The 23,994-nt window shown below is 31.6% G+C and overlaps 1 protein-coding gene across 3 annotated transcripts in view; it reads right to left on the reverse strand.

The window, feature by feature from the left end:
• Positions 1 to 2,957: 2,957 nt before the first annotated feature.
• Positions 2,958 to 23,994, reverse strand: part of Pu (GTP cyclohydrolase punch) — a 36,530-nt gene continuing 15,493 nt past the window's right edge. For 2 of the 3 annotated variants that reach the window (XM_090117124.1, XM_090117125.1), the window contains exons 2-7: positions 11,805 to 12,070; positions 7,837 to 7,944; positions 7,230 to 7,331; positions 4,672 to 4,837; positions 3,869 to 3,985; positions 2,958 to 3,305 (exon numbers count right to left, since the gene is read on the reverse strand). In XM_090117124.1, the coding sequence (XP_089973250.1) occupies positions 3,176 to 3,305; positions 3,869 to 3,985; positions 4,672 to 4,837; positions 7,230 to 7,331; positions 7,837 to 7,944; positions 11,805 to 12,054 (873 nt within the window). In that variant the 5' untranslated portion in view covers positions 12,055 to 12,070 and the 3' untranslated portion in view covers positions 2,958 to 3,175. The remainder of the gene's footprint in view (positions 3,306 to 3,868; positions 3,986 to 4,671; positions 4,838 to 7,229; positions 7,332 to 7,836; positions 7,945 to 11,804; positions 12,071 to 23,994) is intronic. The other variant, XM_090117126.1, reaches the window with a different exon arrangement.

A 23,994-nucleotide genomic window follows, 5' to 3' on the forward strand; every position in this document is an offset into this window, starting at 1 on the left:
CGCCGTCCAGAACTCTTCAGACATCACAGAGAAGCACGTCTTCGTTTTGCACGAGAACATGAGAACTGGACCCACAGCCAGTGCGCTCGTGAGGTGTTCACAGATGACTGCTAAGGCACTTTACGAGCTTCTGATAGCCAAGAGTCAGTATAGAGGAGATGAGAAGAGGTTTTCACCCATCACCACGCTCAAACTGCGATTTTTCATGGAGGGTCAATAATGGTATGGGGAGGTATAAGTTCCGATACTCGCACGGAGTTAGTTATCGTAGATAATGGCTTAAATTTGATCAGGTACATTGAGGAAATTCTCCAGAAACATGTTCAGCCCTATTACAGGTTTATCAGTGAAGAAAATTTGCTACTAATACACTATAACGCATGTCCGCGTGTCGTACGATGCGTATAAGAGTACCTTCAAGAGGTTATTATTGAAAAATTGGAGTGGCCAGCTCGTAGCCCGGATCTTAATTCAATAGAACACATCTGGGACATGCTTAAAAGAAACATAAAGTTCGATTCCAACCCAGCACCAATGTTAGATGAGCTTAGAAATACAGCTGGGGCCGTTTGGTACACTATAGCTCAAGTGGACATCAAAAATGTCTTCTAGAGTATGCCAGACTGGATGCAAACAGTGTTTAAGGCAAGAGAAGGAAACACCCTATATTAAAAGGTTCAATTTTTTTTTATGGAAACGTTCTTTCTAATTTTTGTGCATTTTTTAAGAAATCATTTAAATTTCACAGGAAAAGCGTAAATTCTTGTTTAATTCATATCTACGCGGTAGTACTTCTTATAAACTTCCGATTATTACTAAAAGTTAGTAAAAACATTAAAGTAACTAGTTTTGATTAAATTTTAATTGAATTTTGTAGTAGAAAAGAAATAGTGTTATTTTACGCAAAAATTTGCAGTGGCCAAGATTCCGTGCCGGTGAGGTAGTTAAAAACAAATGGTTATATTAACGTTTAAATAATATATAGTTTGTGTGCTGTGTATGCTGAAGCTTTTTTGGTGAACTTAATAATTTAACTCATATTAAGCTATAAGTATATGAAATATTAACAAGCTGTAAATCTTTTGAAGGAACAAATATTATCAGTTATCACACTTGTAAAAAGGTTAAAAGAGCTTAATTTCTTTAAAAAATACGTAAGCATCTCTCATATTATGTTTAATACATATTAGATATTGTTAGGAAAGGAACTAGGTGTGTGCTATTTTTTTTTGAAGTGAAACTTCTTTATCGGGGTTGGAAAAAAATTTAGTGTAACATTTTTTCGTTACGCGTGACATTTTTCCGTTACGCGCCATCTTTTTCTTATCCCTACCAGGCTACCACGCGTAGTAGTGTAGTTCGGCGTATTTCTGTAAAGTTGCATATAGTAAATTATTTTTTGAAAAATAAGGTTATAAAGAAGTTTCACTTCTTACGTGTGTACACTAGTACTCGCACACATTTTTGTTAAAATATACACTCGAATCAGTTCAATTGTTTTATACAAACATTCAATATCTCGATATTAATAGAGATTCAATGTTATAGTTTTTTCTGTCATGTTGATACAAACATGTTCTGTATGATTTAGTACAGTTGTTGATTGATTACTGCATTTTAGGTCAAGGTGTATTACGTTTAATATACGTATGAAATAAAAACAAAATGTAACTTAAAAAAACTTTATTTATAAAATAAAAAATATCTCAATTATACATTTTTATATAATTTAACATATAAAAATTCGTATATTCATTTATTATAAGGCAACGTCATGGGTTTCTCATAGTTTTTTTATTTTTAAAAAATAAAAATAAAAAATATGTAAAAATGTCAAGCGTCAGCCATTAACGGCTTGAGATTTTTACGAGAGTGGAGATTTTTTCTTTTTTTTTATCTTTGTACTTTTTCAGATTTGAAAAGCACGATTTTGGGCAATTCGTTAAATCGTGTTTTTCAAAATATTTTAAAATGAACCCTCAAATTATTGTCTTTACGATAGAAAATAAGTGATCTTATAGAATATTGTAAAAATAAACTTGAAAGCATAACATGAATGTGCTCGAAGCAAGCTGTGTAACTTATACAACAAAATTAACTAATCTAAATGATAGAAGGCAGTATATAATATAATCGATTGCCACAATACTCCATTTTAAAATTTACAACTTGGCACCGACCGATTATCTCTTAGGAATGTAAATAGTACAAAAAATATCATAATAAATTTTACTAAATTTCATTTTTTACGTATAACATATAATAAAGTTTCCGTTTAAAATATAACATATTCAACAGAATCACATTATATAACGGTAACAAATTAATCTAGATTACAAACAAACTTATATTAATTTAAAATTGGACGTTCGTAACCATTTAGAAAAGAAGTTATAACAATATAGAAAGGTGAAAGAATAAACAGTGAATTTATTGAATAAAATAAACACCAAGAAGCTGAAGAAAGAAATCAAAACAGAAATAAGAAGAGAAAAAGTTAGAAAGTCCATACATAAGAGATTACGTAGGTTATAACCTATTTAAAAAGAAACAGACACAAAAAGCAAGTAGTAAAAACCAATTCAGACAGGAACACATTTACTGAAAAAGTAACGAACTCAGGCAGTCGTAAATAACTAATCAATAAAGGCAGATCTAGAGGCAAATGCAATGCCTTTTATTAAAAGATTTTTAGATCCACAGTACTTGAGATAGATTTAAATGACCGACCACTATTATATTTATACATCTTCGTTATTTTTTGTTAAGAAAATGATATCATTTTATATCGGTGTTATAAAATAGAAACGTGTGTTTTTGGGCAATATATTAAACACATGATTCTACTTTTCAGAAACCTCTTTATTTATTTATTTTAATTGGCTCATATAAAATGTTATCATTTTTAATTCAACGACAGAAAACTTATATTAAACTGTCTTTTCAGAATTCTTTTCAGAATTTACCATTTAAATCAATGGTTACCGTCCACATAAATTATTAAGGACGGGCAATTTTATCATTTAATTAGGTTATAGTCCACTTAAATACCCGGTTACGACATTGAAACTCATGGTTACGGTATTGAAATTCATGGTTACGGTTCATGTAAGGTTATACTCGATTTAACGGTTATGGTTTTGTCCATCTAAACTACTGTGGATCTGTAAAGTGCTCACTTGGAGTGAACAAGGTTGAGGAACTCCTCACGGGTTTTGGGGTCATCGCGGAATACACCCAACATGGTCGATGTGACCGTCTTACTGTTTATCTTTTGTACGCCGCGCATAACCATGCACATGTGCCTGGAAGGGAAATAAATTGTTATTATTATTAAACGTATTTGTAGGTTTTTATATGTTTTTTGTCTGTGTATTTAAATATGATTTGTGGGTATTGGTGTAGGTTTTACAATTAACATATTTGAGTGAAGAAACTTAAAGTTGATGGTGCTATTCCGTTTAAATGCTCTTTGCACGGCTAGTAAATATAATATTCGTGTTATCATGATTTAAATGTTTCTCAAGGCAAATTACTTGTATAAATATATGTTCGAGTATGACTTTAAGGGTTATATTTTAGTGTAAATTTGAGTTTAATTATGTATAAGTATGAGATGGAGTTTGAGTTAAGTTTGAATATGAATTTACGTTTGTGTAGGCCTTTAAATTGAAGTGTAAATTTGTACTTAAAAAATAAACTGGTTTAACGTTTTTGTATGCTGTGTTTGCCAGTAAGTGTTTGTTACATCAACCATGTTTGTTTATTTTGTGTATCTAAACTATTGTAAAAATGTAAACAAACGTTGGTAAACCAATAAATAAATTTGAGTACAACTTTGAGTTTGAGTTCAACTTTAAATACTCACACTCCCTCAATAACAACAGCAACGCCGGCGGGTCGGACGGCCTGTGTGACCGCGATAGCGATCTGTTTCGTCAAACGCTCTTGTACTTGAAGACGGCGGGAGAATATCTCTACGATTCTGTGAAGGAAAATGGGTTATTTTATGAAAAATTTAAATAAAAAAGACGGGTTGAACTCCGGGAGTGCCGGCAGAAGTGAAAACTTGATTATTAACGTTGAGCATGTTTGATATTTTGGAATGGTATCCGTCTTACGCTTTTTCAATCAGGTCACGTGTCCTGACGCGAATTTAAGATTTTATACCCATTACAGAAAATGTGCTCAACACCGTTTAAGAAGTTTTCACTTCAAAAATATTTATTCAGTAAGAATTTTAAATGAAACTGGCAATACTGTCACGTAATGGAGTAAGACGACGATTTTGGTATCTTAAAATCTTGCCAAAGAAGTTTCACTTCTGAAATGTGTGCTCTGGCACGCACGCTCTTTTTGTTTTACAGTTTTTCTAGTCTTTGAGACATCCTTTTAAGCATTTAAATGCTTGTGGTAGAATATCTCGCTCTTCCTTAGACATTACATGAATTATTATTGTTACAAAAAAGGAGCGTATGTGCCGAGCACACGTGTCAGAAGTGTTTGGCAAGAAATAATAAAAAAAAGTTAGTAGAAAATGCCGACAGGAAAGGATCTCCACGATTTTGTAGAAAAATAATATTTTGAGAAATATGACTTGTTTATTTAGTAATGTTATTTGGTACAATAAAGACCTTATTAAAAATGAATTAAAATAGAATAAGTCCTTACCTGGCCAACTTGCTAAGTCCCAAGATCTTGCCCTGTGGTAGGTAACCAATGGAGACCTTGCCGTAAAACGGTACCAAATGGTGTTCACACATAGAGAACATTTCAATGTCTTTCACGACCACCATCTCGTCTGTGTCTTCGTCGAAGATAGCGTTGTTTAACACCTCTGAAATAATTAATTATTTATGAAAAAACAAATCTATTGCAAATCTTTATCAAATCTGTTTAATTTCTAATAGCTGGCTTTACTTGGGGAGATATTTTTTTCCAAATTTGCAAGTGTTTAAGAGTGAATATCCTCATCCTAGCGGAGATAAAACCAGTAAACCAAAATTCTTTCAGCTTTTTTTAGTTACAAGTGGCGATTTTCTTTGAACACGATTTTCTTTTACATATTTGTTATTAATAAGATGTTAAAAATGACCAAAGTTATTAGGTTATTAAAAATTGAAAGCCAGCATTTACAAGTGTAGAAAATAATTTATATCAATCCGTTTTCTTTTTAAAAGAGTAGTTTTAGGCTATACAATTTTAATCGTTTTTTATTAAGACTACTATTAGTTGGTTCACTCAGAACCTCTGTACCAAAGGGTTTATTATTAAATTTATCTTCTTATCAACAACAAAGGTGATTGACCCACTATGTTATAACAAAATTGTATGACATAATCTCTGTAATCGTTATGAAATAACATAAAGCATTAGATCAGTGTTTAAAATTAAATTTTATAATTATTCTTAATATTCTGTCTATTGGTTGATAAACTATTGACCTGTAACTTTGAGTTTTACTGTTTTTTATCTTCATTGTAATACGTTATCAATAAAATAGAAAAGAGCCGTGACTCTGCTTGTATTTATTTAAATATTTGTTTAATGTATAAAATTCTTGATAAAGAATTGGATAAATATTATACTGTTTAATTATTATCTAATCTTTTTATTATTTAAATTATTATTCAAAACATTCCATTAGATGAAGATTATGTTGAGCAAAAAATATCTATGTATTTATACAATATTATATTGTTTTTACATGTTTTTTATAATAAAATTATAAAATAAAGAATGATATAAAACTCGATTCTCTCATTGTTATCATGAGAAATAATATTATCTGCCATATAGCTTTTAAATTAAAATGTAAAATATAAGTAAAGATTTCGTTATTAAGATTATAAGAATTTTCTGTCATCTTTTTATTATGTGGATCTATAGCAATTTTGAAACAAAATATTTATATACGACATATACTATATCTTAAGGTATTTATAGTAAAGGAGACGATTTTTTTTGTTTGGAGAATAGGCCCACCTCAATTTCTTAGCGTATATTAATGAAATGTGTGTTAATTTGTTCCTTGAAGTCCCCAGATTATAGTGGTGAAATTACTTTTACATGTTTTAACCGGAATCTTTAGAAACACGATGTGCAAACATTTACCTCCTTCCTACATAAAAACTAACTGATAATGAGCGATTTGTCTTGTGTGACCCATCCGAATCATTGGGTTACAATATATTTAAATGAATGAATAAATAAATATTAGAAAACATCACATACATTGTCACGATTCCAAGCTCGGAAATCGGAAACAGCGAAGTTACCACAAACACAGAGACCCGATTTGGTTATAAATAGTATAGAAAATAAGTGATATAAGTGTGTGTACCTCAAGTTTCTGGACCTTATGCGATTTTAGCGAATGGGAAAACTGATTAAATAAGAAATTATTTGTTTAGTAGGTAGGTAGGTACGTGATTTATGACTAGGAGTAGGTACATAATATTAGGATAGGTAGCCATGTGCACAGCTATGCTATTATTCATGTTCTATTGTAATATTAAACGCTCTTAAGTTGTAGCAATTACATTTTAAAATAGGGAATAAAACATTGTTTATGTTAAAAACATTACAACTACGACAGGAAGAATCTGAGTTCTGACGTCTATCAAAGCAGCCAACAGATGTAACGTTTCGTTACACGGATTTTTTTAGCTTAGTAGAAACAAATTGTTTTATTTGATCAATAATTACAGGATTTTAAATCGCTATCAATCACATTCTTCCACATAAATAGGAATAAAAACAGTTTCTAAAGTGATTTGTTTAAGGCAGTTTTTTTCGCTTTTTGGTTTTATTTTCTTTCTATCGATAAAAACGTTTCGTTCCAGTTATTTTTAATGTTGGCCATTGTTCTTGGTTTCTAGACAGCAGGGATGATATCAAAATAAAGCTTTTTAATTCGATTTCATGATTCCGGTTTCGTTTGTGAAACAACGAAGCTTCAAAATTCATAATATAATTTTATATTTTTACACGTTTTTTTTTATTACTATACGTTACCGAGTCTTGGTGGGCCCACAAGAAATAGTCTCCTTTGATTTCCAAGCGCCAAATAATTTGATCATAGGTAAGGTGTCATTTCATTAATTTCATTTAATTGTGTAGAGAGTTGCTTGGCAAAGATAGTTTTGAGCCATAAGGCTGCCATTTAGTTAAGGAAAAGCTTTGCTTTAAGTATTTCATAAATAAATGTTATACAATAAATTTATTACCTTCTAAGCTCTGATCGTAACCCTTTGTGAAGAACAGCATGGCTTTGGCAGCGCGCTCTGGCGTCTTCAAGAGACCTTCCCTCTCTGGGTCCTCTCCCAAACCTGGAATATATAAGATAATATACATTCTTCTATCCTAAATATTATGAAATATTCATTCTACTATCGTAGCATTATAAACACGAAAATCATCCCAATCGGTGAAAGAATATTGTGAATAACAAAAAATAGAGGTTAAGAGGTTATATACCGTTTAATAATTTATTAATCGTAACTTATTGTTGAATAAATGCAATTTTAACACTGTTCATAATCATAGGTTATGTCCCGATTAATAATTATTCGTAACTTATTGTGGAATAAGACCGGCTACTCTGTACTCTTGTACATTGGTACAAGCTCGGTTGGTCGGCGGTCGGAGCAATTTCAGTTGTGCTCTAAATCGCCCCTGCTTGACTATACACATCACAATAATTAAGAAAACTAAATAAGGGTCCAATTCCAATATTGACCCTGCTACAGGTACGTGAGAAGCCGATCTTAATGCAATTCTAACAGTGTTCATAACCCAAGGTTATATACAGCTTAATAATTAATCGTAACTTACCGGTAAGCAAGAGTCTGTAGGAATTAGCCATGTCGGGTAAGAGAGCCTCCCTGGTAGGCGGTCTGTGGTCCAGTTCCAGGTCATGGTGGAATGTGCAGTTTTCGTGGCCTGGAATAAAGAAAAAGAGTTAATAAGAGAATAGTTTAGTGGTACTATTATAAAGGCGAAAGTTTGTAAGTATGGATGTATGGATGTTTGTTACTATTTCACGTAAAAACTACTGAACCGATAACAATGAAATTAAGCACACATATAGAGGGTTACTTGGATTAACACATAGGATAGGTTTTATCCCGGAAATCTCACGGGAAAGGGAACTATGCGGGTTTTTCGTTGAAAACGCGGGCGAAGCCGCGGGCGGAAAGCTAGTATTAAAATAAAGATACTTAAATAGATTTATTAAAAATCTGTGTAGATGGTAAGGGAAGAAATTACAGTTTTAAAGTTTTCGTGGTTGATTTAGGATAGGATACAAATATTATATTTGATTAAAAGATTTAATACGTTAATTTGTTTTGTATTTCATTTTAAATATTTTACAAACGTAGGTATTTATTATTACTAAATCTACACATTCTTTTATGTTTATAAATTCTAAAAAGAGTATTGTCTGAATGAATTAATAAATTATACTCATTTATGTATCTTTAATAAAATCTATCTTGCATTGATTTACTAAGAAATAAAAAAGCTCATAAAAATATATCAACTTCATTGAATATTTCGATATTCAATCAGATAAAAGCAGTGCAAATTTTGATGAAATTTATGGAATAGATAAATCTTATTTAAATACTAACGGTTCAATAACCTAACAAAATATACCTACAACCATATTATAATAAATGTGAATTACAATAGATACAATCATAATAAAGGTAATAGTTTCATCATAATAAGAACTTTACCATACATTTATTTATTCACCACAATATCTAATATCTAATATATATTATAAAGGCGAAAGTTTGTAAGGATGTATGGATGTATGGATGTTTGTTACTCTTTCACGTAAAAACTACTGAACCGATTACAATGAAATTTAGCACACATATAGAGGGTAACTTGGATTTAACACATAGGATAGTTTTTATCCCGGAAATCCCACGGGAACGGGAACTATGCGGGTTTTCCTTTGCAAACGCGGGCGAAGCCGCGGGCGGAAATCTAGTTATACAATACATTCAGTTATACCTTTTACATACCTATTATACAAATATATCTAAATTGTCGTTTGTAGAGTCAAAATTATAGCTTCAAAAGTATGCATTCATAATAAAGAAAAAAAAAGTATATCTATTTGCCTGGGCTATTGTCCAAAACGACTAGATCGAATCAGCTATATTTTCAATGACATATAGCTCATGTAAACTTATTTATTCGGGTATACATAGATCAAAATCAAAAACTTTTAATTATTCTAGTAACTAAATAAATTATAAACACAAACATACTAAAAACACCGATTGAAATCTATCGAACATAAAATGCAAAAATAAATAAATAAACAAATATAAAAGATCTAAAAAATCGTAAGTCATGTGTAATTTACACTATTTAGTTTTTTTTCTATCATTTTCCTGTTATTTTATTACATACAAACATATCTTAACTAGTATTATAAAGCTGAAGTCTTTGTTTGTTTGTTTGAACTTGCTAATCTCAGGAACCTGGTAGTATTTGAAAAATTATTTCGGTGTTAGATAACCCATTTACCGAGGTTTACCCTATAGGTATAGGCTATCATCACGCTAACCAACAGGAGCGGAACCATGCGAGTAAAACCGCGGGGCACAGCTAGTAAACGATAACCTTCTTGTCTAAAAGTGAAATATATGAAACACGTAACAATCAGTCATTACCACTTGACTCAATTGTCAATAATGGTTATTAATAAACGATATTTTATAATACTTTAGCGTTGGTTATTTTCCTTTTATATTTTTACTAGCTGTGCTACGCGGTTTTACCCGCATTGCTCTGCTCCTGTTGGTCTTAGCGTGATGATATATAGCCTATAGCCTTCCTCGATAAATGGGCTATCTAACACCGAAATAATTTTTCAAATCGGACCAGTAGTTCCTGATATTAGCGCGTTCAAACAAACAAACTCTTCAGCTTTATAATATTAAGTATAGATATTTCTATGGGAAGATAAATCTGAATTAATCAATTATAAATGCGAAAGTAACTCTGTCTGTCTGTATCTTCATCACACATCAACCACGAACCGATTTAGATCAAATTTGTTATAGAGACAGCTTAAGACTTGAGAAAGGGCATAGGATAGATTATTATAGATTTATAACTTATTTTCCTTTCACTACTCGGACGAAGTCGCGGGCGGATAGCTAGTTTTCTATAGTTTAAGAGACTTTTAAATAAATATTGATGAATTTATTCGTAGCGTATGATATAGTACAAATACGCTTTCTATCGTTTCAGTGTCTCATATAAACATTTTAATGAATTTCCTTGTAAAGTTTAAACCAGATTATAATTAGCCAGATACTAAGTTGTAAATTTACACCGATATTTCCTAATACTTCAGAAAGTTACACACAAGCTGGTTGAAATTCGACTCTCCCTGCGTTCCACTGCACGTCGCGATGAAACACACATTCGACAAATCCGCATTGTGATACGGGAACCACGATATACGTATATTACTATATTATGTAGCCAAGCAATCATTTCATAGCTGTCTATCTGTATGCATAGATCTTTAAAATCACGCAACAGATTTTGATGCGGTTTTTTTAATAGATAGAGAGATTCAAGAGGAAGGTTTTAGTATACCTACCAAGTTTAAGAAAAATCGGCCGAAACCGCGGGCAGAATACTAGTATTATAATTGTAGGTTTGAATATAAAGAAGATATAAACACTTATTTTTACAAATTGATAAGAAATAGGATAGCTCTAGTTTTTTATATTTGTATGATGTAATATTTGGAACAGTTGCGTCTATTGTAAAGGTTAAAAATTGTTGTTGGTCATATTTGACTTGTATAAACTTCCGCACGGTTTAGTGGTTAATTATATATTATTATAATTAGTTAGTTGTAATTGAGAGTTTCTGGGTTCGATGCCGGTGGCGAAAAATAGATATACCTACTTACCTATTAATAACATCCAAAAAAATGAAGAAATGCATTATTTCTGAGAATAGAACAAGTTGTCTTTTACGAATACGAAAAATAATAAAATGGACAGGAACACATTTATAGCATTGTTTTTTAAAATAAATCTTGATGTTCGAAATATGCATGTAAAATACCTAAGGCTTAAAAATAACATAAAATCTTAAGGACTAAAAATATAACCAATTTCCCGGATAAGTAGATTAGGGCTTGAACATTATAGTTAATTGAAAAGGGAAGATCCTTATTAGAATCCATATTTATAGTATGTATATAGACGAGTTTACGAAGAGAGTTATTTTAAATAATATTTCAATTTGAGAGAAAATATGATTGAATAAACTATTTTTTTACGACTCAAAAGCGTATCTTATATTTACATAGGTAATATCTGTTTTTTTTTTATATTATCTAGAACAGACGTTAAAAACATAAGTACCTTATTAATTTAATAATATAGGCAATATTTTATATTTTCTCATAAATATTTAATGTCAAGAACAACTAGTGTATCATAAATTAAATATCCGACGAAAGAATATATAACTACTTTCATTTTAACTATTATAATATTATATCATACTGATAAGTAAAATTTATGAAGGAATATTAAATATTATAGTGAATATTACTATCATAATATTGCAGTTAAAATTAAGTATAGATTCTAAAGTCTAAAGAGCATTAAAAAATAAAGCAAACTATAAAATCTAAATAATAAACAAAACAGAGCAAACAATAGAAACAATATCAATGCATTTGACATTAGACTCGTGCAGTTGACAGGTAAATGACACAGATAAAAAATAATATAGATAAAACAAACCAGGCGTAGTGGAGGTCCGCGGCGTGGCCGGCGTTCCAGGAACATCGAGATTTCCCTCCGGATCGTTTATGTGGAAATTTTTTAGTGCTTCAGGCGTCTTTTTGAATTTACCAACAAATGATCCCTTCTGACAAACGTCCCCGTTCTCTTTGTCCTCAGAAATTGAGTTTTTTATTGAGCGCGAACTGATTCGACGGATCAGAGACGATGGTGGTACGTCATTGGTGTCTTTTCCGTTTACGGCGGCCATTTTAGCACATGAAAGTCTAAAATTGATTTTATTTTAAATTTAATATTTATTTAATTGTGAACGTGCGGATTGCGTGGCGACTACGCTCAAGTGATTTGCGGACTGACCTAACCCCTGAGGTTATATTCGAGACACGTATGTTGATAGCCTTACTGTCAATTTGCTTCCGAGTGTTTATTATGTTACAATTACAGTTTTGCTATCTTATTACATAAATTGTTACTTTGTAGTTTAGAACGTTAGGTTCACGCGGTTCAATAAGTTTGATGTGTGATCATTTTGCCGCGCTTTTTTCGATATTTTTTCGCTTTTTTTGCTTATAAGCCCGCGAATTTTTTTGAAGTGAAAAATTCTTTAGCGGCGTTGAGCACTTTTTCTGTAATGGGTATAAAATCTTAAACTCGCGTCAGGACACGTGACCTGATCGAAAAAGCGTAAGACGGATACCATTCCAAAATGTCAAACATGCTCAACGTTAATAATCAAGTTTTCACTTCTGCCGGCACTCCCGGATTGCAACCCGTCTTTTTTTTTAATTTTAAAAAGTGATCAGTAATAATAGGCCAGTTAGAAACTAGCAGCATTGGTAGAAAAAAAAAATTGTGAAGAGGTCTTTTGCTTTTTTCGTGTTTTAAAAATGCGTACTTTCAGCTTAACATTTTAAAAATTTGTACCAGTGACTAGAACTTCTCATTTATAGTTAGTTTGATTAAGTTCAAAGTGATTGATAACTATAATGATACAATATGATTACATAACGACTAATGACATATTATTATACTACTTCCTATTTAATATTATAATCTGAAAGCTTATATTATTAAGGCGGATTATATGCGAAAACTCGTGTAGATTTTCACTTAGAATGAAGAGAGATAAATGATAATATACATTATGATGTTTTAAATAGACGGACACATTTTTAAAGTGAAACTTCTTTGGAAATTTCGCACATTTTCGGTCGCGTCATGGCAATACCGTCACGTCATGGAGTAAGGCGATTTTGTTATCTTTAAATCTTGCCAAAGAAGTTTCACTACTGACACGTGTGCTTGGCATACACGCTCTTTTTATTCTTGCGAGGTAATTGAACGTATGTAGTATTATTATATTTTAAACGTATTGTAGCAAAAAATTACATGTGTCAACTTAGTTGTTTTTACTACCGGATTTATGTCATGTCAATTTTTTTTAATCTTAATTTTTTATCTTTATAAATAAATGATGTCAGTATAAAAAGGGAATGGAAATAATAGTCGATGTTTGTGTCATCATAAAATATTAATGAGAGATGTCTTTGGACTCTTATCTTTGACATATGTTGACATTCTAGGTCAATTGTTTACCCCACTGTAGCGTTTAAATCTTGTTAATTGGTAATTATGAAGCTTTTTACATGTTTTAAGATACGAAAGACTTAATTATTATATTATAGTGTATCGAACAAAGAGATTATTATGCGCAATAGGAAGATATTGTCATATTGTTTGATTTAACGTTTTCTTGATAAAATGTCGAGGAAAGTAGAATGGGTATAAATCTATGGGAACGGTAGTTAGCACGCGTGAAAAAGAAAAAAGAGCGTGTGTGCCGAGCACACGTGTCAGAAGTGAAACTTCTTTGGTATGATTCAAAGGTTCCATATTCGGCGCCTTACTCCATGATGTGACGGTATTGCCATAACGCGACCTTGAAATTTTACTCTCAACGCGCTTATAGAACTTTTACTTTCTATAAGAAAAAAGCAGACGCATCCACGAGACATTACCATTAGTAGTGTTAAAATGTTCTGATTTCTCATTATAATATTTTATTGTCTACATTTAAGTGTCTGTCACATTTTATATTCTACAATCTATATCTTATATATAAAAATGAATCGCAAAATGTGTTGGTAAGCGCATAACTCGAGAACGGCTGAACCGATTTCGATCATTCTTTTTTTATTATATTCCTTGAAGTACGAGGATGGTTCTTATAAATAAATAAATAAATAAATAAAATCTTTATTTGAATTCATACATTAAGTTACAACTTACAATAGATTGGGGTTCAGGCCCCCTTACTAGGTATAACCTGTATTAAGGGGACCTGTTCCTTCCCTAGGATTGATTGCAAGGGTGCATGAATTAAAAAAAGAGAGACACATAAATTTAAGAAATTAAGAAAAGCTAATCCAAAGTCCAAAAACAAACAGGGTGTGTATGATGTATAAGTATGAATGTGTTTATGTGCGTGTGCCTGTGTGTGTGTGTGTGTGTGTGTGTGTGTGTGTGTGCGTATGTTTGTGTGTGTGTGTGTGTGTGTGTGTGAGCGTGTGTGAGAGTATTTATTATAGTGATCTAAATACGAATTAAATTTTCAAGACTGTCATAGTCATAATTTTTAAGCCAGGTTAGAACCGTTTTTTTGAATATATGCCTATTGAGAGCTTTAACTTTATGTTTTTCACTTAACTTATTGTAAAATCGAGGGGCTAGTCCCTCGAAAGATCTTACTGCAAATTTACTTTTAAAAAAGGGAACAGGGCATCTCTCATTACGTGTATTCCCTTTCTGTAAGGTGGGAACAGTACCTATATGAAATCTTTGTAACAGACACAAAATGTACAACTTACGGACACTAAGCTCAACAAGTCCTTCTTTATATAGTTCAACAGAAGGGTGTCTAAATGGCAGTTTAAGCGCGACTTTAATTAAACATCGTTGTGCTCGTTCAACTGGAAGGAGGTGTGATTTCGCCATACCCCCCCACGTGCAAATACAGTAACGTAGAACGCTTTCACATAAGGCTTTATATGTTAGTATAAGGATGTCCTTGTTAGCTACCGAGTTAAGGTTTTTAAATATATGAACTAATCGACGAACTTTCGTAGCTAGATAGTTAGCATGAGGTAACCACCTTAGATGGTGATCAATCTGGATACCCAGATATTTGCACTGTTCAACACGTGTTAAGCTTTGGCAATTACAACTGTTACCATCCAGACTCTGTCTATTGCAGGGGTATGTATGAATTCTGATATTGAAGTCACTTTTTGGTAGGGTAATTTTGGTTTTGGCAAAACATATAAGATTGGATTTTTTAGCGTTTAGGGATAAAAGGTTGTCCTCTAGCCATTTTGATACAGCGGTTAGACCACTTTCGGTCGATTTTTTGACTTCGGGCCACGTCTTGTGATGGAATAGCAATACCGTGTCATCTGCGAACATGGTAATATCTGCTTGCGGAATAGACAAATTGCACAGTGGGTTTATGTAAATTAGGAATAAAATTGGAGCAATAGTACTTCCTTGCGGAATACCATAACCTGAATTTAAAACCTCACTGCTTACTAGATCATCAACCTTTACACATTGGGATCTATTAGTCAGATAGCTCTGAAACCAATTTAAAGTTATTCCTCTTACGCCGATATTTTGTAATTTCGTGATGAGAATGCTGGAAGACACCGTATCAAATGCTTTCTGAAGATCAAGAAATACACCAAGGCATTTCTCTCCTCGATCCAAATAGGTGGTGATAAGTTGAGTGAGTCTTAGTGTCGCGTCTTCTGTAGAGACACCCGAACGGAAACCAAACTGAAATTTTGAGATAATGGAATGCTTATCGAGGAAGTTAACTAGTCTTTTTGAGACGATCTTTTCCTATGTAGAGAAAACGTAAATATGTACCACGGGCGAAGCCGGGGCGGACCGCTAGTAAATAGATATTTAAAAGCATGTTTTGATACGAGATACCTGATACATATTATGTAATTTTCAGTATAATCACATTTTTCGTGTTAAACAAATATTATTTATTTTGGATTGATTATTCGTTTTATGTGTGAAATATCTTTATCATTAAGAGGGGGTATAAAGCAAATTTCCCAATCTTCTATTAGATAATGTCTCAGGAACTACTGGTCCGATTTGAAAAAATATTTCGGTGTTAGATAGCCCATTTATCGAGGAAGGCTGTTTTTTATATAATCACGCTAAGACCAAGAGCGGAGCAATACGGGTAAAGCCGCGGGGTACAGCTAGTAAAATATATTTTATCTACTAATCTATGATTACATTTATTAGCTCTAATCACCCGAAAGTGACTTGCATAATATGTTTAAATTAAAATATTATCAAAACGCATATGGAAATTACCGAAATTTACATAAAAATGTTAACTTTTGTTATCACGTGTGTTTCTTCGTCTGGTATATGGTAATGTTTGTAAATTTTATATGTTCGATGATTTATAAAATAGCTAATAAATAATCTAGTGCAATTTAGTGTGGTATATTAATATTAATTGGTAAAATTTACGCAATGTAATCTCAGGAATACTTTCGGTGCTAGATAGCCCATTTATCGAGGAAGGCTACAGACTATATATATCATCATGCTAAGACCAACAGGAGCGGAGCCACGCGGGTAAAACCACAGGGAACAGCTAGTCTACATCTACACTAATATTATAAAGAGGAAAACTTTGTTTGTTTGTTTGTTTGTTTGATTGTAATGAATAGGCTCATAAACTACTGGACCGATTTTAAAAATTCTTTCACCATTCGAAAGCTACATTATCCACGAGTAACATAGGCTAGGTTTTATCCCGGAAATCCCACGGGAACGGGAACTATGCGGGTTTTTCTTTGAAAACGCGGGCGAAGCCGCAGACGGAAAGCTAGTAATAAATAAATTCAAATCCTAAGTTTAAATATAGTTGACCCAGATATTGTAAGGGTCAAAAACTGCACGTTTTCAACAGATGTTGTTTAAGTACAAGATCATTATACGCACGAGCAGTGATTTGCGCTTAATTTTATCAATACTAGTTGCGGTCTGTGGTTTTACTCGCTAAATCTGTTAAATTATAACGTTAAAATTAAAATCCATACTAATATTATAAATGCGAAAGTAACTCTGTCTGTCTGTTACTCAATCACGCCTAAACTACTGAACCAATTTGCATGAAATTTGGTATGGAGATATTTTGATACCCGAGAAAGGACATAGGCTACCTTTTATTGCGAAATATGTACCACGGGCGAAGCCGGGGCGGACCACTACCACTAGTATAGAATATGTGTGAGAATATGTATGTTGGTAAGTGTACCATTTTGGGTATTAGTTGTTGTAAGTGTCTTTTTAAAACCTTTCTCTTGAATAGCTCTATTAAAAAAACCGTATCAAATCCAGAGCGCAATTTTAAAGATTTAAGCATACATAGGGATATAGGGACAGAGAAAGCGACTTTGTTTTATACTATGTAGTGATAAAGAAGCATTTGTAGGTAAGTGTAAAAAAATCTTTTAGATGTTTTTGACAGATTACAAACAAAAATTTTTCATAATATTAATATGTTTTCTCATTGACTATTCTATTATTGATAACAATGTTTCATTGATAATTTCATATCTTTATTAATGGGTTTAATAATTATCGTTGATTTGATTTGACAGTTAATTAAAATATTATGATACATAGTATGCATTAGCGAAAACAAAATTTACACAAATGTCACATAATATATTGAACTAACTTTCCGCCCGCGACTTCGCCCGCTTTTTCCAAGAAAAGCCCGCATAGTTAGCAAGTTCTATAAATAAATGTGTGTTAACTTTACACAATTTATAACTTCTATAGATTTTTATTTTGATTTTTTGGTAGAATTTTAAAACGTTAAAAATACGGTCGAAGCCGGGGCGAACGGCTAGTTACGTTTGCATCCATACTAATATTATAAATGCGAAAGTAACTCTGTCTGTCTGTCTGTCTGTTACTCAATCACGCCTAAACTACTGAACCAATTTTCATGAAATTTGGTATGGAGATATTTTGATACCCGAGAAAGAACATAGGCTATATTTTATCCCGGGAAAATGACGCAATCCTGGAAATCCCACGGGAACGGGAACTATGCGGGTTTTTCTTTGACTGAGCGGGCGAAGCCGCGGGCGGAAAGCTAGTGTTAAATAAATATATAATGAACTTGATATTGATATAATGAAAGTCGAGGTTAATATTTTCGAGTATAGTTAATTAGTAAGAACCTTGGTTATATCTAAACTAGATCGTTAAAACAAAGGATTTGTTGTTTTACCGACTTCAAAAAAGAGGCGAAATTGCTTGGTATCTCATTTTAGATACATTTATATAATATGCCTAAATATTATAAAGCTGAAAGTTTGTTTGTTTGCTTGAACGCGCTAATCTCAGGAACCACGAGCCCGATAGGAAAAAATATTTCGCTGTTCGACAGTCCATTTATCGAGAAAGGCTATACGCTATAATATATGTATCATCACACTAAGACCAATAAGAGCGGAGCAATACCAGTAAACTTTTTCAGGAAATTTTTATTCATCACTAGCTTTCCGCCCGCGGCTTCGCCCGAGTTTTCAAAGAGAAACCCGTTCCCGTAGGATTTCCGGGATAAAACCTATCCTATGTCCTTTCTCGGGTATCAAAATATCTCTATACCAAATTTCATGCAAATTGGTTCAGTAGTTAAGGCGTGATTGAGTAACAGACAGACAGACAGACAGAGCTAGTTACTTTCGCATTTATAATATTAGTATGGATTTTAAAATTTACTTTATATTTTAATGTGGAATTAACCAAAGTGTATATTTTTTATTTTAAGTCATAATAAAAATGCATATAATATTATAATATATCTACGCATTAACAAAATAAATAATTTTCAAGGTTTAATTACGGAAATGATAACTTATTATTAATATTTATTAGATAAGGTGCAAGTAGCCTTAAGTAAGTCAATGTTAAAAAAACATTTTACATAGATATGTTTATTAAAATTAAATTAAAACGCATATAGATAAGAATTATAAAATCACTGAATGAACGTTAAACTACAGTTTTGTTTTAATATTATTTTTGTTTTTTTTTTGTTTATTGTTTGTTAACATTATGTTCTACTAGCTGTACTGACAAAAGATGTTTTTTTTTATATCATAAAGAAAGAGCGTGTGTGCCGAGCACACGTGTCAGAAGTGAAGCTTCTTTGGCAAGATTCAAACATACTAAAATCGTCGCCTTACTACATGACGTGACGGTATTGCCATGACGTGACTTTGAAAATATTTTCAACGCGCCAAAAATTCATCTTTATCGAGTGACTTTGGCTTGTATTTATAATAGGTATATTATGATTACTTTTTAGCTTTATTTCTTGCTTAAAAAATCTAGTCTAGACTTCTTCGTTCTTACTAAATAATATCCTAAAACAATAACAAGATAGTAATTTTGAAACATAAAAATGCTATCAAATACTATAGACACAGATACAGGCCCAAGTTGAAAAATTTATGGGTCATTTGAACTACCAGGTGACCGATCTAGAACGATATAAGAGCATAAAATAATAAGATTCAGCACTATGCTGTCACTTGTAAGCTGTCCACCTGAGTGCAGATGAGAATTCGAAAGTACAGGTTTTCCCCTTGCCTCCATGATTTTTGTACGGCGTTGCGGAATAATGGATTAAAAAAGGATTAAAAGCAATATAGAAATGCAACACAGATGCTGAATCTTATTATTTTATGCTCTTATATCGTTATAGATAGGTCACCTGGTGGTTCAAATGACCCATAACTTTTTCAACATGGGCCTGTAGTATATTATGTATAGATTAAATAGATTTTAAACGTGATTCGAAATTCAAAAAATTTCAGTGATTATTCTAATTCCTCTTAAACCTAAAATGCAACTAAAAACTGTTAGAATAACATTAACTGACAATGTTTCAAGCATGTATTGATTGCATGTGACCTTAATTATTCTATATTACTAGCTGACCTAGCACACGTTTACAGGCCACCCTTATTTAGGAGTATTAGAAGTAGTTAAAAAAAAACTTATTCTCAGATTAAGGAACTATAAATACGAAAATTTTCATTAAAATCGGTTAGGCTATTTCGGAGGTTGGTTAAAAATAAAGTGACAAAAATTCTGTATAGGTTATATTTTTATATGAATTTTGTACTATTTAGATATTTTTTAAATAAAATTAGTGCAAAACCTATAACGTTGTATTAGAATGTAGTAATATAGGTTTTAGTACAATAGTAATATTATTTAACCAAAAGCGAACATTGCATCAGAAAGAAGAATGCGCGTAGAATTTTAATCTTTATTCAGATTTTGGACTAGATTTCAAATGACTTGGTTTTAAATATATCACTTTCTTTTCTATAAAAATAACTCGCCGGTTTTTTTGACCTGATATTATTCAGGTGTTTTATCTGAGTTTTTAAGCTGTACTATAAAATAAGAATGAAGGTCACTTTGAGAAAAATGGTACTGTATAGAGATGTGGAAATTTTTCGGTTATGGTTTGTACCTTTGTTTATTTTTAATGTTAATTTGATATATTTTAATTTTTATTCATATTTTAAAATTTTTTGGGTTTTTTGAGTTTTTTGTTTCTAATATTATCGCCGAGTGAAGCGAGTACATAATATAAACATTACCTGTATTGAAATTAGTACTACACAGTAAAAAACTAAAATTGAAATGATAATAAAGCATATTATGATTAGCTTGAATTATGCGTTAGGATATTGTAATTGCAATGAATGCTCAAATTATTTCCTTTGTCCTAAAAATGCATGAACTCCGGTTGTGATTGCCTTTAAAGAAATATAATTATGGTTGATTTTTTATGCTACTGGTAATTAGTATTATTATTTTATGCTACTACTTTTTTCATTCGTATACCTGCCTGTGAGCATACGTATCCTGACTAATCTATCTCTGTGCCAAATTGCATGCAAATAGGATTAGCCGTGAAAGAGTAACGTAAAGCAAGTAAGATTATTCCCGAGTGACCAAATAGGACACTATTTTAGTTGTTGCAAGAAGGTTCTCGATTTGCCACATAAGCCATAAATAAAACATGGTATATTAGTAAACAAGAAAACTGACGTTATGAATGAATAATGAATAACGGCATAAACTACTAGAATTGGGAATTTGAAATTTTGCAACATGCTTTTTATAGTCTGTGAGCACTATGTAAGTTATAGGAGTAAATTTATTGGATAAGTACAGTTAAAAAATACGCTACAATAAGATGATATTTTTGTATTGTCACTGATCTGATCAGTGTACAAAGTTTGAATTAAATCTGTCCGTTTAAAGTGTGTCAAAATCGAGTCTAAAGGAATCGGTTACACACATACATACATACAGGTGAAGCTAATATAACCGTGTTTAAAAGGAGATTTGTTTGTATGAAATTCCGATAATCTATAATATATATGTTAACGGAAATGCATGTAACTCAAAGGTGACTGATATAGTGATCTATCAACGCACAGCCCAAACCACTGGACGTATCGGGCTGACGTAGGCATCCGCTAAGAAAGGATTTCCCGAAATTCTTGCGGGAACGGGGAAAAACGGGGATGCACGTACAAAGTCGTGGGCGGAAGCTAGTTTGGTATAAGTATGTGTAATGAGTTCCAAAGCAACATTTTGGGATAAAACCTATTTCAAAAAATTGTGCAATTGCAATTTTTCATATCATCTGTTTATTTTGCATATACTAGTTAATATATATGTAGGTATTATATTTAATTGAGCTAACGTTGAATATATTACGGGAAAAACGTTAATTGTCTGTTGCTTATTGAACAAAACCTCGTGTTTGTGTTTTTTATTCAGTACTTGATGGGAATAATTCGTTCTGCCTTTGCAAAGAATAAGGTAGTATGTATTTTTGGCAGATGCAACACTATTTTGGTGTTTGAAGGAGTTTATAGACGATATAAAAAAATACATTAGTTAAATGTAAATTCTCTTAAGAGAACAGTATTAAATATTTTATTGTTATTTGAAAAAAAAAATAATAGCATCTAAAAACTTAAATTTTGTACGTTGGAACGTCCGGTAGGTACAACCGGAAAAGCTGGACTTAAAGGTAAAAACTTTGTACAAAAAGTAGTTTTTCTAAGACAGGACTCGGAAATTTACCGTCTTACTAAGATGGCAATAATAATTAACTGATTTTTTAAATGCTTTATATTATATATATTTATTCTTGTGATTATTAATCATACAAAAAATTAATCACGCACACTAAGAAATAATAATGTTGAGAAATAGGAATGTGAGCGAAAGCGCATTAATACACAGCTGCATACAGGGTTGTCACCACAACAAAAATAAAATAAAATAAATAGATAACAAAAAAAAACCACGTATATCTGAGCCAGTATAATTGGATATGTTCGAAAGCAATCTGCTATTATTGTAATTATTACATTTTTCAAATTATTTTACACAAAACATATTTTTTTTTATCAAAATATAATCGTTCTAACGTAATCGCAGTCAATTAACATGATTTTTATTATTTAATGGGACAATTACGCTATTAAAAAACATATAAATTATTGTTAGATTAACAGAAAACCCAATTAAAATATGAAGTAAAAATACATAGAGGTAAAACTAAATATTATTAGGTTTTTAATGTCTGGGAAAAATCATATCTGTACATATTGTCCAAATAATATCAAAATTGCAACTTGGAAATCCGGTAGTCATTTTTATTTTATTTTTAAGCTATTGCATAGCTTCTATCGCGGGCCTTGAGCGCGGGGACCGAATCCAGAAATTTAGTAACGAAAAACCTCACGCTCCCCACTCCGACGGGCGCGGAGGTGTGGCTTGAAGGCATAGCATGCAATAGCTTTACCGCGGCAGTCCCCGAGTGCCAAACGTCTTTTATATATTTTTACATATTATAATATAAGGTAAAATCATTTTGACAAGTATGTCATTCCAAATACTTTTGTAGATTTTCCGTACAGTGAAAATGTGGTGGATTTTTAATATAAACTTACCTACTTGATTGATTTATTTATATAATGTAGATGAACATATTTTAAGAATATAAAAAGAATTATATAAAAAATAAAATATGGCAACCCTATCTAATTATTGTCATGTAAACAATCGTGAATAAATTAAAGCGTATTAGGAATAAAATTAACATCCGATTGTTATTAAATATTAATATTAATTTTATCAATTAAGGATTTAAAGTTAATACTTCAAATTAAAATAACTTAAAAATTGACCTTCTTGGTTATCTTTTTCTATCTTTAAAACTTTAAAAGTTATATATTTTTTGGAATTCATAATGACTATTTCAAATTCATAGATAAAATAAAATATAAACGCATTTATTAAAAAATAACAATTTTCTGTTTTCATTTTAAATATCACCTTGTTAACTCTTAATCAATCTAGCCGTTGCTACGTCCCATTTTCAAACAATTTCAATTTCCTGATATAACATACAAATTTTGTTTTGAACTGTATGGTAACCGTTACCCCCATCAAAGATGGTCCATAAGTGATGTGGTTATCCTTCCAAAAGATTACGTAAAGGCCTTTTGATAATTACGAACTGCCGTTAACTTCAGGGTTGCCTCCTGTACTTTATAAAAAAATATTTATGTACTTAATTTCGAGGTAATCGTATTGTTTACTTTACGAGGTAATTAAAGTAAATGAAAAAACAGTATCTCTTATTTTTTGTTGTTTCTTAAATATCAATATTTTATAAGGGAAAATATATGGAAATTGTAATGCTTTATCACTACATTGTACCTATAAAATAGTTGCTTTCCGCCGTCTGTATGTCCGCATGGTTAGATCTTTAAAATTAACGCAACAGATTTTGATGAAGTTTCATAAATAGATATATAGTAATTCAAGAGGAAGGTTGTAGTATATAATTTGTTTAGTTTCCTACAAAGCGGTGGAAGCCGAGTGCGGAATGATATTTCCTAAATCAACTTTTGTACCTTAACCAATATAGTCCAAAAAAATTGACAGCCCTATTAAGAATGTCCTTGCTAAAAGTGAATGTTCGTCCTTACTCGGTTTATAGGTTGAGCTTAACAAATCTAAGTTAATTTCA

Source organism: Colias eurytheme, chromosome 27 (assembly GCF_061535395.1).
Source record: "Colias eurytheme isolate Ceu_HAF_F1 chromosome 27, ilColEury1 Martin Lab GWU primary, whole genome shotgun sequence".
Classification (NCBI taxonomy): Eukaryota; Metazoa; Arthropoda; class Insecta; order Lepidoptera; family Pieridae; genus Colias; species Colias eurytheme.